This window comes from Sinohyriopsis cumingii, chromosome 5 (assembly GCF_028554795.1).
Source record: "Sinohyriopsis cumingii isolate HCF-2022 chromosome 5, ASM2855479v2, whole genome shotgun sequence".
Taxonomy (NCBI): Eukaryota; Metazoa; Mollusca; class Bivalvia; order Unionida; family Unionidae; genus Sinohyriopsis; species Sinohyriopsis cumingii.
In genome coordinates this window covers 130,985,748-131,000,140 of record NC_142965.1, presented here as the reverse complement: position 1 = coordinate 131,000,140, position 14,393 = coordinate 130,985,748, and the positions used below count along the sequence as shown (strand labels likewise).

The window sequence follows — 14,393 nt, the reverse complement described above, 5'->3', positions numbered from 1 at the left end:
TGTATGTATGTGTGCGCCGTTGGCCTAAAATGCTTCATAACGTTTATATATATAGACACAAAATTTTATAACGGCGCACATTCATAACGGTTTATATATAACTGTGTGTGTGTGTGTGTAAAAACAAGTTATGAATTAAATGATGAACTATTTAAAACAAAAAGACACAGAAAAATATTTGCAAGAATTTATCATGGACCAAGGAATGAGATCGTAATCGACGTGCTAAGGGGACTAACCGTGGATTGGTATTAAGGGAGACAACCCTGATGGCCGCTCAAACGCAACTTCCTCTGAACCGCTGGATATGAAAACAGTTATATAGCTGTCAATCACACTGGATTATGCTTTGATCGTCAATTAATGTGTATTTCATGCTTCTTGTGGAATATATAATTCAATATTGACAATTTGACGAGGGCTGAATTGTGAGGTTTTAGTTTAGACTTATGGCTACATCGGCAGGGTCGTTAGCTTCCCAGTTCGGGGCAATTGGAGGGGGACATAGTCCAGCAAAAGTCCGGGAGTCACAGTTACGCACCACCTCATCCATTGACCTTGTGGAGCAGATCAGGAAGTTAGAGCTTGAAGGACTCAAGCTGCGCTCTGAACAACTGGGAGGAGGGGCAGGTAAGTTTCGGACGGCGTCTCCTTGTTGCCAGGTCATGACTGGGCATGTCTAAAGCTAATCCGCCAAGTTTAAAACTTGCTGCCCGATAAAATCAAATTTAGGATTGAGCTTTCTGATATTATTGATAACATTATGTTTTTTCATAACAACATATCCTCCAATAAAGTTATGAACTGTTTATACTGAGTTTTATGGCCCCCCCTCTCTCCACGGCCTGCCCGTCTAAAGACCCCAACGCTACCCCAAAACATCACAAGACTGTCCCAAAACACCCTCAACTACACTGGATGCATGCAAACAATTAATTAAAATTAAACCATAAAATAAAAACGGATCACTTTTGGTTTTTGATGATAAAACTAGTAAAATTCTGTAATAGTATAATTATCAAGCAGTATAGGTAGATTTTTTTTTCCATTGTCGGAATTAAACATTTTATTGTTGTTGAAATAATACAGACCAGGCAACAGATATGAGAAATTTAAAGAAACTACTGATTTGAAAAATCATATAGAAATACAATTACTATTCATGGCTGACACATTTACGATAACTTAATGAAATATGCAACTTTCACAGCTCTTTCTCTCTGTCTGTCTCTCTCTCAATGGATGGATGGATGGCAGATACATTCTAAGTAAACCACTTTTATATGACAAATAGTGGTACGCTTCATTAGCCAGTGTCATAGGTTGCCACATTAATATTTCTGAAATTCTTTAAAAGCAAATTAAATTTATCAGTAACAGAAGTGTTTGTTTTTATTTACTTGTGGCTGTGCAGTAAAGTTCTTAATTATCATGGTATCTCGATGTACTGCAAATGAAAGAAAGTCAGTATTTAGTTATTTTGCAGTGCCTTTGGTATTAATTTTTCCACCTGTAAAGGACACTCTTATTAAGTACTTCAAATCCAATGCACAAACGATAACTCTTCTGTCACTGTACGGGACTAGGCAATCAACTCAAAAGCATTTCTTCGATTTTTAGTTTACAAGTTTTGAATGTTAAATGATTTTTGTTCATTTGGAAAAAAGAATTTGAACAATGAAACATAATTTTAAGGTGATTCCAAGAGTCTTGGGGTATCTTGGGATGATAGTTCCCCTCCCCACCTCCCTCTTGCCCCATACCCAGCTGGTAATATAGAATAGTCACTATGCAACCTCCAGCTTGATGTAAGTAGTGATTAATGAAGGCAGAATTCATGAAAGCTGAGCTGTTAACATGCTAGGCTTGTAACAAGGATGGCACTTGGTTTGAATCCTACCATCTGATCTGAGATACTGCCGTTTGTCCATAGGCAAAGCACTTAAATTGCCATGCCAGTAATTAACATATTTGGTTTGCTGTGCAGTAATACACCAAGCACTGATACATATGTCCGAAGCATCTCAAATCTGATTTGAATAGAATTGTTTTGGATATTTTTTTTATCTGAGGCCATCAATATAAATCTACATCAAATGCAAACACACTGTTCTTTAGGGTCGTCTCTTCATGGATCAGGAATGTAGAATAGACCTGATGCCACCTCCCACATATTGTAAGAAGCAACTAACTGAGGCTGTAGTCACTTTTGTTCAGTGGCTAGTGTGCTGGACTCATGGCTGAAAGAGTGTATGTTTAATCCTGCCATTGAACTGGCCTGTGTTTGATCAGCCTGGTGCATCCATGGGCGAGGCACTTGTCTCCATTTTTCTCAGTTCTAAATAATGTACTGGTGTTGCTGTGTGATAAAAGATTACAGACAAAAACAAACCTTGATGCTCATTATTATCATACGTTAATAGTTGTATGGAGTTTTATTACATTTCATCTTCAGGTTTACTACAGTAAGATTTTATTATAAAAAGTACTTGCAAGGGATAATGCCCATTTTTCCTCTGATAAAGTATAGAGAATTATGCAATGGCAGATTAGGGTCTATATTGATTGTGTAATTTGATCCAACTTATGTGTAAGTATACATTGTAATTTATTCCACATGATGTAGGCATTGGAAATGGTTTAAGGAAATTATTTATTCTGCAAAAGTAAATGTCTGCAAATTTGTTATCTGAACTATGCATAAGTTTACATACAAAATATTGGACCTTCTTGAGAAGTTGGTAAGAGTTTATCTGTCAGATTACAAATATAAAAAAGTGTTTCGATGGATCTTTTGTTTAGACATCCATGGTAATACAACTCAGATCAGCCAGATGCATTCAAGGAGGAGTAAATTTTATATGCAGAATGTTTTGCAAGTTTGCCGCTCATCATCCCCCATAAAACTGACCCTGCCACTGTGTAAGAAACTTCATAGTCAACTAAATTATCTTAGTTAATACAGTTGTGATACTTCCCAATACTTTATCATAAGACAAGAAGCAAGCCAAATATTATTCTACAGTTATACTTAAAATTCCTATTAACAGTAAAATCTAATGTCCCTTTGATGTCAATATCAGTTACCACTAGTTTGTTTTTCGTTGATCAGATTTCATTTCCAGTGAATATTCATTCATTTTTTCTCATTCCTTTATTTTTTGTGAGTAGGCATGTTCAGCATTAGCCATATCCTTTGAGAGCCCCCCCCCCCCCATTATGACTTAATGATCTTGGCAAGATCATGAAAATTACATGAAGAGAGCAAAGTCTTTGCATGCAAGTGACCAGAAAATGTAACAAATAAAGATGATTGTGGACCTTCAATATGTCTAAAAGAAATAGAAAAAAACCATAGTAAAAAATGTGTGCATGTGTTTGGATTTTTAACATAGCATTGACAATTTGAGTCATATCATTATGGCGCCTGCATTGTGGCAGTTTATAGTGTGTCTAGCACAGGGACATCATTCTGCAGACATGTGACATCATGTCCAACCCAGTCACTTTATCCTGACACCAGGCCAACCAATCCTAACACTAACCAGTGTCAAAAAACTTTGTTAAAAAATGTCTCAGTGCACTTGATACCAAGAAAGCTACAGGACTTGATCAGATTGGTCCACGACTCATTAAATCTTCTGCCTTTGCTATTGTAGATAGCATAACATTCATAATTAATTTAAGTATTGTAACATCATCTGTCCCCAAAATATGGAAAACTGCAAAAGTAACTCCTATTCACAAATCTGGTTCTAAGGATGATGCTGATAACTACCAACCAATCTCAGTACTACCAAACTTGTCAAAATTGATTGAAAAACATGTCCATGTCTCATTCATGACATATTTAACCAAACACTTGCTGTTACACCCTAATCAATCAGGCTTTAGACAGAACCATTCCTGTGAGACTGCCTTGATCTCTCTAACTGATAAATGGCTTCAAGCACTTGACCAAGGTAGAATAATAGGAACTGTATTTGTAGATTTCAGGAAAGTTTTTTGACATGGTGGATCATGAAATCCTTTTGAAGAAACTGAAAATCTACGTGTGATGAAAGAACAATTAGATGGTTTACTTCGTACTTAAATGAGAGAACACAACATGTTTACATAAATAATGTTCTGTCTGAACCTGAAACAATTAGATATGGAGTACCACAAGGCTCAATTCTAGGTCATTACTATTCATTTTATTTATTAATGACCTACCACTTTTACTAAGAGACTCAATATCATCTACAGATCTCTATGCAGATGACACAACATTGTCAGACATCCAAAACACAAAGCATGAGCTCGAAATTTCTTTACAGCATGCTCTAAACAAACTGGAAGACTGGTGCACATGTAATGGCATGGTGGTAAATACTGGTAAAACTAAAATATTGCTTATCTTAACACGGCAAAGAAGGACAAATCTTGATAGTGATGAACTATGTCTGACATGGAAGGATACAAATCTGCAAATAGTCTGTCATGATAGGCTACTTGGTGTTCTGGTAGATAATAACCTATCATGGACTGAACATATCAAACATATCAGTAAAAAAGTCAATTCAGGTTTATGGCTTCTCAGTAGGATAAGACATTTTCTCCCTGAAGGCACAGAAAACTATTTTATAACAGTTACATACAACCCTATTTGGACTACTGTAGTACAGTATAGGGTAATTCAAATGATAAAAACATAGCAAAGCTGGCACATCTTCAAAAAAGAGCATTTGGGCTAATATCAATCCAGAAAGAAAGCAAGGAAAGTTTAGCTGGTAGGTTAAAAATATTACCTATTAAAGACTGAATCTGTTTGAGAAAAGCCAAATTAATGTACAGGATATCCAATAATAGTGCTCCTGAATATTTACAATCACTATTCCAGCATAGGCTACCTGGTAATACTCCCCAGCTGTGATCCATGTCTACCAAACAGTATAAAATTCCCAAACCAAATAAGGAGTTATTTAAAAAAAGTTTCCAATACTCTGGAACTCTGCTCTGGAATAGTATTCCAGTTGAGATTAGAAATGCCCACTCTATTTCCTTCTTCCAAACCCAATATATCCAGTGGCTTCAGAGATGCAGCTTAAATAAATGAATTCCTTTGTATGAGGGCCTCATGGTAGATTAGTTCTTAGCTAATTGTGTTACCCTCTTTAAATAAGGTCATTATTATTATTATTATTATTATTATTATTTTATTATTATTATTATTATTATTATTATTATATTATTATTATTATTATTATTATTATTATTATTATTATTATATTATTATTATTATTATTATTATTATTATTATTATTATATTATTATTATTATTATTATTATTTTTATTATTATATTATTATTATTATTATTATTATTATTATTATTATTATATTATTATTATTATTATTATTATTATTATTATATTATTATTATTATTATTATTATTAACCTCTTAATGCTGAGCACCAAGCAAGGCAACTGTTAGTACCATTTTTATTAGTCTTTGTTATGACTTGGCCGGAGTTCGAACTCACAACCTCCTGCATCTGTGGCAGAGGTTCTAATGACATAGGCCACCGGAGTGGTCACCATAGCGGTCAAGTAGCTTGCATTGTCAACTACGTAAATGCAGTTTTATGGTAAATTGTAGGCAATTTCAGAAACAACAATATCCATGAAGTTTCATGACTATGCACACAGCAGTGTCAGAGAAACCGAGCTACCTGCAAAAATCTAATGTTATTGAAGCATGAAAAGTAGTACCTTTTTTGCCAGTGAAGGCAAGTACTTTCCAGGATTAATACACCTATCGTGTTTCATAATGTACATGCAGCTGTGTCACAGAAACTGAACTAAATACAATGTTGAATGCCGACACCACCAACAACAGTGACAATACAATTGGAAAACCAATACCTTGTATTTATCTCATTCCTGTTTATGTGTGGTGTAGTTTGTCTTTGGGAGAAAGGTATGTGGGATCAGCAAAATATTCATTCCAGACCACAAATTTTGATCTTTTGATCTCACACCATTGCATAGGATTGATTTCACCTTTGCTTCACAGATGAGACAAAAACTAAAATCATTTACTTCCAAATCAGCAGAAAGAATGATTTTGAAATTGCTTTGGAATGCCATATGTACTTGCTTATAAGACATGTTGAACTGCAAACAGCACAGACCAAGATCTGCTGCCGCATCATGTGCTGGCAGATCTGGGTCTTTGTGGTTTGTTATAAGTAATCAGTAGAATAAACATCATAGATCCTGATTTGCAAGTGCATTATGCTACAGCAGATTTGGATCTTTGTTGTTTGCAGTTTGACTCCTATTGCAAGTGAATATTTTTTGGTAAGTCTTTGTTGTATTCATATGCCACTTAAGTCAAATTCTTTCTCTATTACAAAGAAAATATGAATACAGTATGAATGTGAACATGATTTTTCATTTATTACATAACCCCTTTTTCATGCTTCTATTTCTAGAACAACAGTCGGAATACAATTCAAAGGACATAGGACTTATTAAAATTTGATTCAGGAAAGCAAAACAAAATATTGAATGTGTGGACATTATTTGGATAAAATATAATTCTATTCTTGGTGTGTGATGTGCACCTTAGGACTAAATATCCATATCAAATGTCTTATTTTGTATGTAAAATTAAATGGGCATATAACATCAATATCAAATGCCATATTGTTGATGTGAGATTAAATTAATATACATGTATAAACATCCATCTCAAATGCCATATTGTTGATGTAAGATTAAATTAATATACATGTATAAACATTCATCTCAAATACTATATTGTTGATGTAAGATTAAATTAATATACATGTACATGTATAAACATCTATCTCAAATGCCATATTGTTGATGTAAGATTAAATTAATATACATGTATAAACATCCATCTCAAATGCCATATTGTTGATGTAAGATTAAATTAATATACATGTGTAAACATCCATCTCAAATACTGTTGATGTACGATTCAATCAGGATAATCAGACATGAAGAATTTAGTAAAAATGCTAGCTGGCTTGACTGAAATGTCCCAAAAATGTGTGGTTCTGGTAACACTGACAAAAAGGGTAGGAAGGTTGGTACTAAATTTTCTTAAATTACCTTTTCTTTTATCTGGGTCGTGTTAGTTCATATTACAGTATCCAATTTAAAGTTACCATTGCAGAGAAAAAATTGTGGGCAGTCTTTACTGATTTTTGTTGTTTTTGCATACATGATAACAATTATTGGAATAATGAATCATTGCCAACATTGTCAGTTTTGTTACTTGAGAAAGTCATTTGCATTGTGTCAGAAATTAAGATGGTAGGACAGTTCTCATAACAGTAATATTTATTTCAGGAAAATATGAAGCAGTAGTGTCAATATTCTTGCATTTTCTCCTATGACTTTAATTTACTGCATAGTGAAGTTATCAACAACAAATACAACTGTAGCCCAGACATCTCTTTCAATAATGGACTACCAACCCATCCATCCATTTCAGAATGAAGCATGATGTACCCAAAACCTATACATGCATAAGATTTTAAAGTTGCCAGTAGGCAAATTTTACTTGCTAGAAATGTGAATTATGTTACTGTTGTCATTCCAGGATTTGTAAACACTAAATTAAAATATAAAAAAAAACATGAAAGGAAAGGAGTATTTTTGTTTCATTTTGATTTTACCTTAGAAAATCAGGGCCCTATCTTTAATGAAATCCATTATACCAGATCAGAATTGCAACTGGGTTATTATTCCTTCCAAACCACTGTGAAGAGTTCAATATAGATCTATATATAGCCTACCTATGTTCCTATGGCGTCTTATGTTTTTGGACTGTGATGTAATACCATGCTTCGTGAAAACTTTTCTTTGCAAGTTTATTTTTATAAGAAATACCCAGGTACTGTTGTGAGTTCTACAGCATCAAACTGATGTGGTTTAGTTCAGTTTGTATGGTAAATCAGGAGACACTAATTAAATAAACAAAGCTGGACAAAATTTGTTACTTTATCTATAATGAGTGTGTGAAGTGAGTATAAACCTTGAACAGTTAATTATTGCCCAGGCTCCTCAGGTGACATGGATTTAATTTAAATAATTTTATACCAGAAAAACTGTGTCCCAGGACACTCCATTCATTGGCACAGCACATATTGTGTTATGTTTGTCATGCTTGCTGAAAAATACTGTCTACTGAGACAGCATAGCACTGGAAGTAGCCAATAAAACTTTTAAAGTAGCAGTGTATTTTCGGGGTGTTTTCGTAAAGTGGGAGCTAGGGAGAAGTCCAAATGTAGCCTGTTGCTATAGTGGATTTAGGTCTGTAAATTATCTGGTTATTGGCATTTAGGGAATGCAGTGGATACTCTACATATGGTTACTGGCACTTAGGGAATGCCCTGGATACTCTACATATGGTTACTGACACTTAGGGAATGCCCTGGATACTCTGCATATGATTACTGACACTTATGGAATGCCTTGGATACTCTGCATATGATTACTGGCACTTAGGGAATGCCCTGGATACATTACATATGGTTACTGGCACTTAGGGAATTCCCTGGATATTCTGCATATGGTTACTGGCACTTAGGGAATTCCCTGGATATTCTACATATGATTACTGGCACTTAGGGAATGCCCTGGATACATTACATATGGTTACTGGCACTTAGGGAATTCCCTGGATATTCTACATATGGTTACTGACACATAGGGAATGCCCTGGATACTCTACATATGGTTACTGGCACTTAGGGAATTCCCTGGATACTCTACATATGGTTACTGGCACTTAGGGAATGCCCTGGATACATTACATATGGTTACTGGCACTTAGGGAATTCCCTGGATACATTACATATGGTTACTGGCACTTAGGGAATTCCCTGGATATTCTACATATGGTTACTGGCACTTAGGGAATGCCCTGGATACATTACATATGGTTACTGGCACTTAGGGAATAAACTGGATATTCTACATATGGTACTGGCACTTAGGGAATGCCCTGGATGTATTACATATGGTTACTGGTGCTTAGGGAATGCCCTGGATACTCTACATATGGTTACTGGCACTTAGGGAATGCCCTGGATATTCTGTATATGGTTACTGACACTTAAGGAATTTGCTGGATACTCTACATATGATTACTGGCACTTAGGGAATGCCCTGGATACTCTACATATGGTTACTGGCACTTAGGGAATTCCCTGGATATTCTGCATATGGTTACTGGCACTTAGGGAATGCCCTGGATACATTACATATGGTTACTGGCACTTAGGGAATTCCTTGGATACTCTGCATATGATTACTGACACTTATGGAATGCCCTGGATATTCTTCATATGGTTTCTGGCACTTAGGAAATTCCCAAGATACTCTGCATATGATTACTGATACTTAGGGAATGCCCTGGATACTATACATATGGTTACTGGCACTTAGAGAATTCCCTGGATATTCTACATATGGTTACTGGCACTTAGGGAATGCCCTGGATACTCTATATATGGTTACTGATACTTAGGGAATGCCTTGGATACTCTGCACATGGTTACTGGCATTTAGGGAATGCCCTGGATACTCTACATATGGTTACTGGCATTTAGGGAATTCCCTGGATACTCTGCATATGATTACTGGCACTTAGGGAATGCCTTGGATACTCTACATATGGTTACTGGCACTTAGGGAATGCCCTGGATATTCTGCATATGGTTACTGGCACTTAGGGAATGTCCTGGATACTCTGCATATGATTACTGGCACTTAGGGAATGCCCTGGATACTCTAGATATGGTTACTGGCACTTAGGGAATGCCCTGGATACTCTACATATAGTTACTGGCACTTAGGGAAATGCCCTAGATACTCTACATATGGTTACTGGCACTTAGGGAATGCCCTGGATACATTACATATGGTTACTAGCACTTAGGGAATGCCCTGGATACTCTACATATGGTTACTGGCACTTAGGGAATGCCTTGGATATTCTACATATGGTTACTGGCACTTAGGGAATTCCCTGGATACTCTGCATATGATTACTGGCACTTAGGGAATGCCCTGGATACTCTAGATATGGTTACTGGCACTTAGGGAATGCCCTGGATACTCTACATATAGTTACTGGCACTTAGGGAAATGCCCTAGATGCTCTACATATGGTTACTGGCACTTAGGGAATGCCCTGGATACATTACATATAGTTACTGGCACTTAGGGAATGCCCTGGATACTTTACATATGGTTACTGGCACTTAGGGAATGCCTTAGATACTCTGCATATGGTTACTGGCACTTAGGGAATGCCCTGGATATTCTACATATGGTTACTGGCACTTAGGGAATGCCCTGGATATTCTATATATGGTTACTGACACTTACGGAATTCGCTGGATACTCTGCATATGATTACTGACACTTAGGGAATGCCCTGGATACTCTAAATATGATTTGCTACTCTGTTTCAGATTTGTTGTCATTTTAAAAAGTTTGGTAAGATGGAAAAGGTATATTGGAATGAATTGACCTAAAATTCCACCTATTTTTAAACTTTGGTATGCTTGATTTATTTGTAGCAAGGAGACTATATATGAATTGATGGAGATGTATGTATTATTTTTCAGGGATAACAGTAGGAAGTAATTTGGATGCTCTAGACCTTGGAATATCCAGTCCTGTGAAGACAGATGTAAGTTTTTTTTGGCAGAATTAACTGTGTGTGGTTTGGATTTTTAACATAGCTGTCATAATTTGTACAGTTATATCACTTCAGTGTCTGTAATAATTTTTACAGTTATATCACTACAGTGTCTGCAATGTGGCAGATTATAGTGATGTCTAGCACAGGAGCATCATGCCACAAAGATAGAGCATGATGTCTCTCCCAGTCACATTATCCTGACACCAGCCTGACCATTCCTCAAACTAACTTCATAATGCTGAGCGCCTAGCGAGGCAACTGATGGAACTATTTTTGTAAGTCTTTAATATGACTCAATCGGGGTTTGTACCTGTGACCTCCCACATCCAAGGTGGATGCTCTAACCACTTAGGCCACTGGAGCAGTCGACTTAACTCTAGTAATATGTCTATGTAGTCATCAGAAACTCTGATAATATGTCTATATAGTGTAATGTAACTCTAGTTGTATCTCTCTGTAGTACACTGTAACTGATAATATGTCTATTACCATGACTCTAGTTCTATCTCTCTGTAGCACACTGTAACTGATATGTCTATGTAGTGTACCATAACTCTAGTTGAATCTCTCTGTAGTACACTGTAACTCTGATAATATGTCTATGTAGTGTACCATAACTCTAGTTGTATCTCTCTGTAGTACACTGTAACTCTTATATGTCTATACAGTGTACCATAACTCTAGTTGTATCTCTGTAGTACACTGCAACTCTGATAATATGTCTATGCAGTGTACCATGTCTAGTATCTCTCTGTTGTACACTGTAACTCTGATAATATGTCTATGTGGTGTACCATAACTCTAGTTGTATCTTTCTGTAGTACACTGTAACTCTGATAATATGTCTATCTAGTGTACCATAACTCAAATTGTATCTCTCTGTAGTACACTGTAACTGATGATGTCTGTGTAGTGTACCATGGCTCTAGTTGTATCTCTCTGTAGTACACTGTAACTGATAATATGTCTGTGTAGTGTATTATAACTAGTTTTATCCCTCTGTAGTACACTGTAACTGATAATACGTCTATGTAGTGTACCATAACTCTAGTTGTATTTCTCTGTAGTATATTGTAACTCTGATGATATGCCTATGTAGTGTACCATAACTTCAGTTGTATCTCTCTTTACTACACGATAACTGATAATATATCTATGTAGTGTACCATAACTCTAGTTGCATCTCTCTGTAGTACACTGTAACTCTGATAATATGTCTAGTATGTAGAGTACCATAACTCTAGTTGTATTTCTCTGTAGTACACTGTAACTGATAATATATCTATGTAGTGTACCATAACTCTAGTTGCATCTCTCTGTAGTACACTGTAACTCTGATAATATGTCTAGTATGTAGTGTACCATAACTCTAGTTGTATCTCTCAGTAGTACACTGTAACTAATAATGTGTCTATGTAGTGTACCATATATCTATGTAATACACTGTAACTTGTGATAGGACATTGTCATTAACAATACTGTGAATATATTTTCACTTTGCAAATGAAAAAAATAAATTCTTTATTGAATTTTAATAAAATTGTTGGTTCCACTTCCTTCTGTTACATAGTTTAAGACCATTGAGTCATAACAACTGTAACTGGTAATGTGTCGATGTAGTTAATGTAACTGGTAATATGTTTGTGTAGTGTAATGTAACCATAGTAATGTCCTTAGTATACTATAACTTTACTAATACGTCTTTGTAGTGTACCGTAACTTTACTAATAGGGCTTTGTAGTGTAACTCTGATAATAAGTCAGTGCAGTCCATAATTCTTTTTTGGGGGGACAAGATTTCATCAGGTACTTCTATGAGAATGTACTCATCTTAAACTGTGGTACTGGTAATAGGAAACACAAGAACTAAAATAGATGGCAATTTTGACCTAATAATTACAAAGAACTGTTAAATGATATATATTACATATTATATTAAGATTCTCCTTCATTTTGACTTTTCATAAAACATTCTAGGGAATGAAAAGCATAGTCAGCTTGAGATTTTTCAGGAAAGAAGGTTTTTGTTTAGAATCTTTTTGTATACTCTCTAGTCTCTCTGCAAGTCCAGAGTACTTTTCTTTCCAATCTCACCAACTTAAGTCAGGGGTATTCAGATCTCTTTGGAATTCCTTTCACTAGATTTACCATCTTAAGTCATGGGCATTTGGAGCTCTGGGGGATTTTCTTCACTAGCTTTACCATTGTTAGTCATGGGCATTTGGATCACTGGGATTTTCACCACTAGCTTTACCAAGTCATGGGCGTATGGATCACTGGGATTTTCACCACTAGATTTACCATCTTAAGTCATGATCATTTGGAGCTCTGGGGGATTTTCTTCACTAGCTTTACCATTGTAAGTCATGGGCATTTGGATCACTGGGATTTTCACCACTAGCTTTACCACTGTAAGTCATGGGCATATGGATCACTGGGATTTTCACCACTAGCTTTACCACTGTAAGTCATGGGCATTTGGATCACTGGGATTTTCACCACTAGCTTTACCATTGTAAGTCATGGGCATTTGGATCACTGGGATTTTCACCACTAGCTTTACCATTGTAAGTCATGGGCATTTGGATCACTGGGATTTTCACCACTAGCTTTACCATTGTAAGTCATGGGCATTTGGATCACTGGGATTTTCACCACTAGCTTTACCATTGTAAGTCATAGGCATAAGAATCACTGGGATTTTCACCACTAGCTTTACCATTGTAAGTCACGGGCGTATGGATCACGGGGATTTTTTCCACTAGCTTTACCATTGTAAATCATGGGCATTTGGATCACTGGGATTTTCTCCACTAGCTTTACCATTGTAAGTCATGGGCATTTGGATCACTGGGATTTTCTCTACAAACTTTACCATTGTAAGTCATGGGTATATGGATCTCTGGGGGATTTTCACCACTAGCTTTACCATTGTAAGTCATGGGCATATGAATCACTGGGATTTCTCCACTAGCTTTACCATTGTAAGTCATGGTTATATGATCTCTGGTCAAGAATTGAAATATTGATTACTGATGAGTAGAAATAAATCCAGTCTAACAGTAATAAATGAGTAGAAATAAAACCTGTCTAATAAATAAAAGTAAATTTGCATCAGATTTATTCACTCTTTAAAAAAAATAAAAAATAATTCATAGAATGCTGGGATTTCAAAATGCTGGTTATCTCCCCTGTACTTTTTATTCTCGTATTTCAAAGTTAAGATCATCGATACATGACAGATATCACATAGACAATCCATCAAGATTATCAGTTTATCCAAACCACACCTGTGTCCATCGAATTTGCAAATTTTGTAAGTGTTCTGATTCATCTGTGTATCATTTTGTCTGAATATTTTTGTGTTGCACAGGAGTTAACCTAAACAAGAGTTACCATATAACAAGTTGCAGGCAGTGGGTAATGTGATAGGAGATTTCATACCATGTTGAACTGAAATTTTAAGCTCACACATTAACCGTAGGTATGTTATGTTTACTTTTAGTTTTTGTATTTTTCAGTCTCCAAAGTTTACATCCACGTCCCCCAGCTCCCTCTCAGCGCTAGTGGATATTGCTGCTGAGCAGAAGACCATCGATGAACTTCGGTCAGTCCAAATTAATCACAGTTTACTTTTTAGATGAGAAATATTGATGCAA

At 35.8% G+C, this 14,393-nt stretch overlaps 1 protein-coding gene across 6 annotated transcripts in view; it reads left to right on the top strand.

The window, feature by feature from the left end:
• The first annotated feature begins 265 nt into the window (after positions 1–265).
• Positions 266–14,393, top strand: part of LOC149800249 (uncharacterized) — a 192,272-nt gene continuing 178,144 nt past the window's right edge. For all 6 annotated transcript variants that reach the window (XM_089959827.1, XM_089959825.1, XM_089959826.1 and 3 more), the window contains exons 1-3: positions 266–630; positions 10,659–10,723; positions 14,256–14,341. In XM_089959827.1, the coding sequence (XP_089815953.1) occupies positions 450–630; positions 10,659–10,723; positions 14,256–14,341 (332 nt within the window). In that variant the 5' untranslated portion in view covers positions 266–449. The remainder of the gene's footprint in view (positions 631–10,658; positions 10,724–14,255; positions 14,342–14,393) is intronic.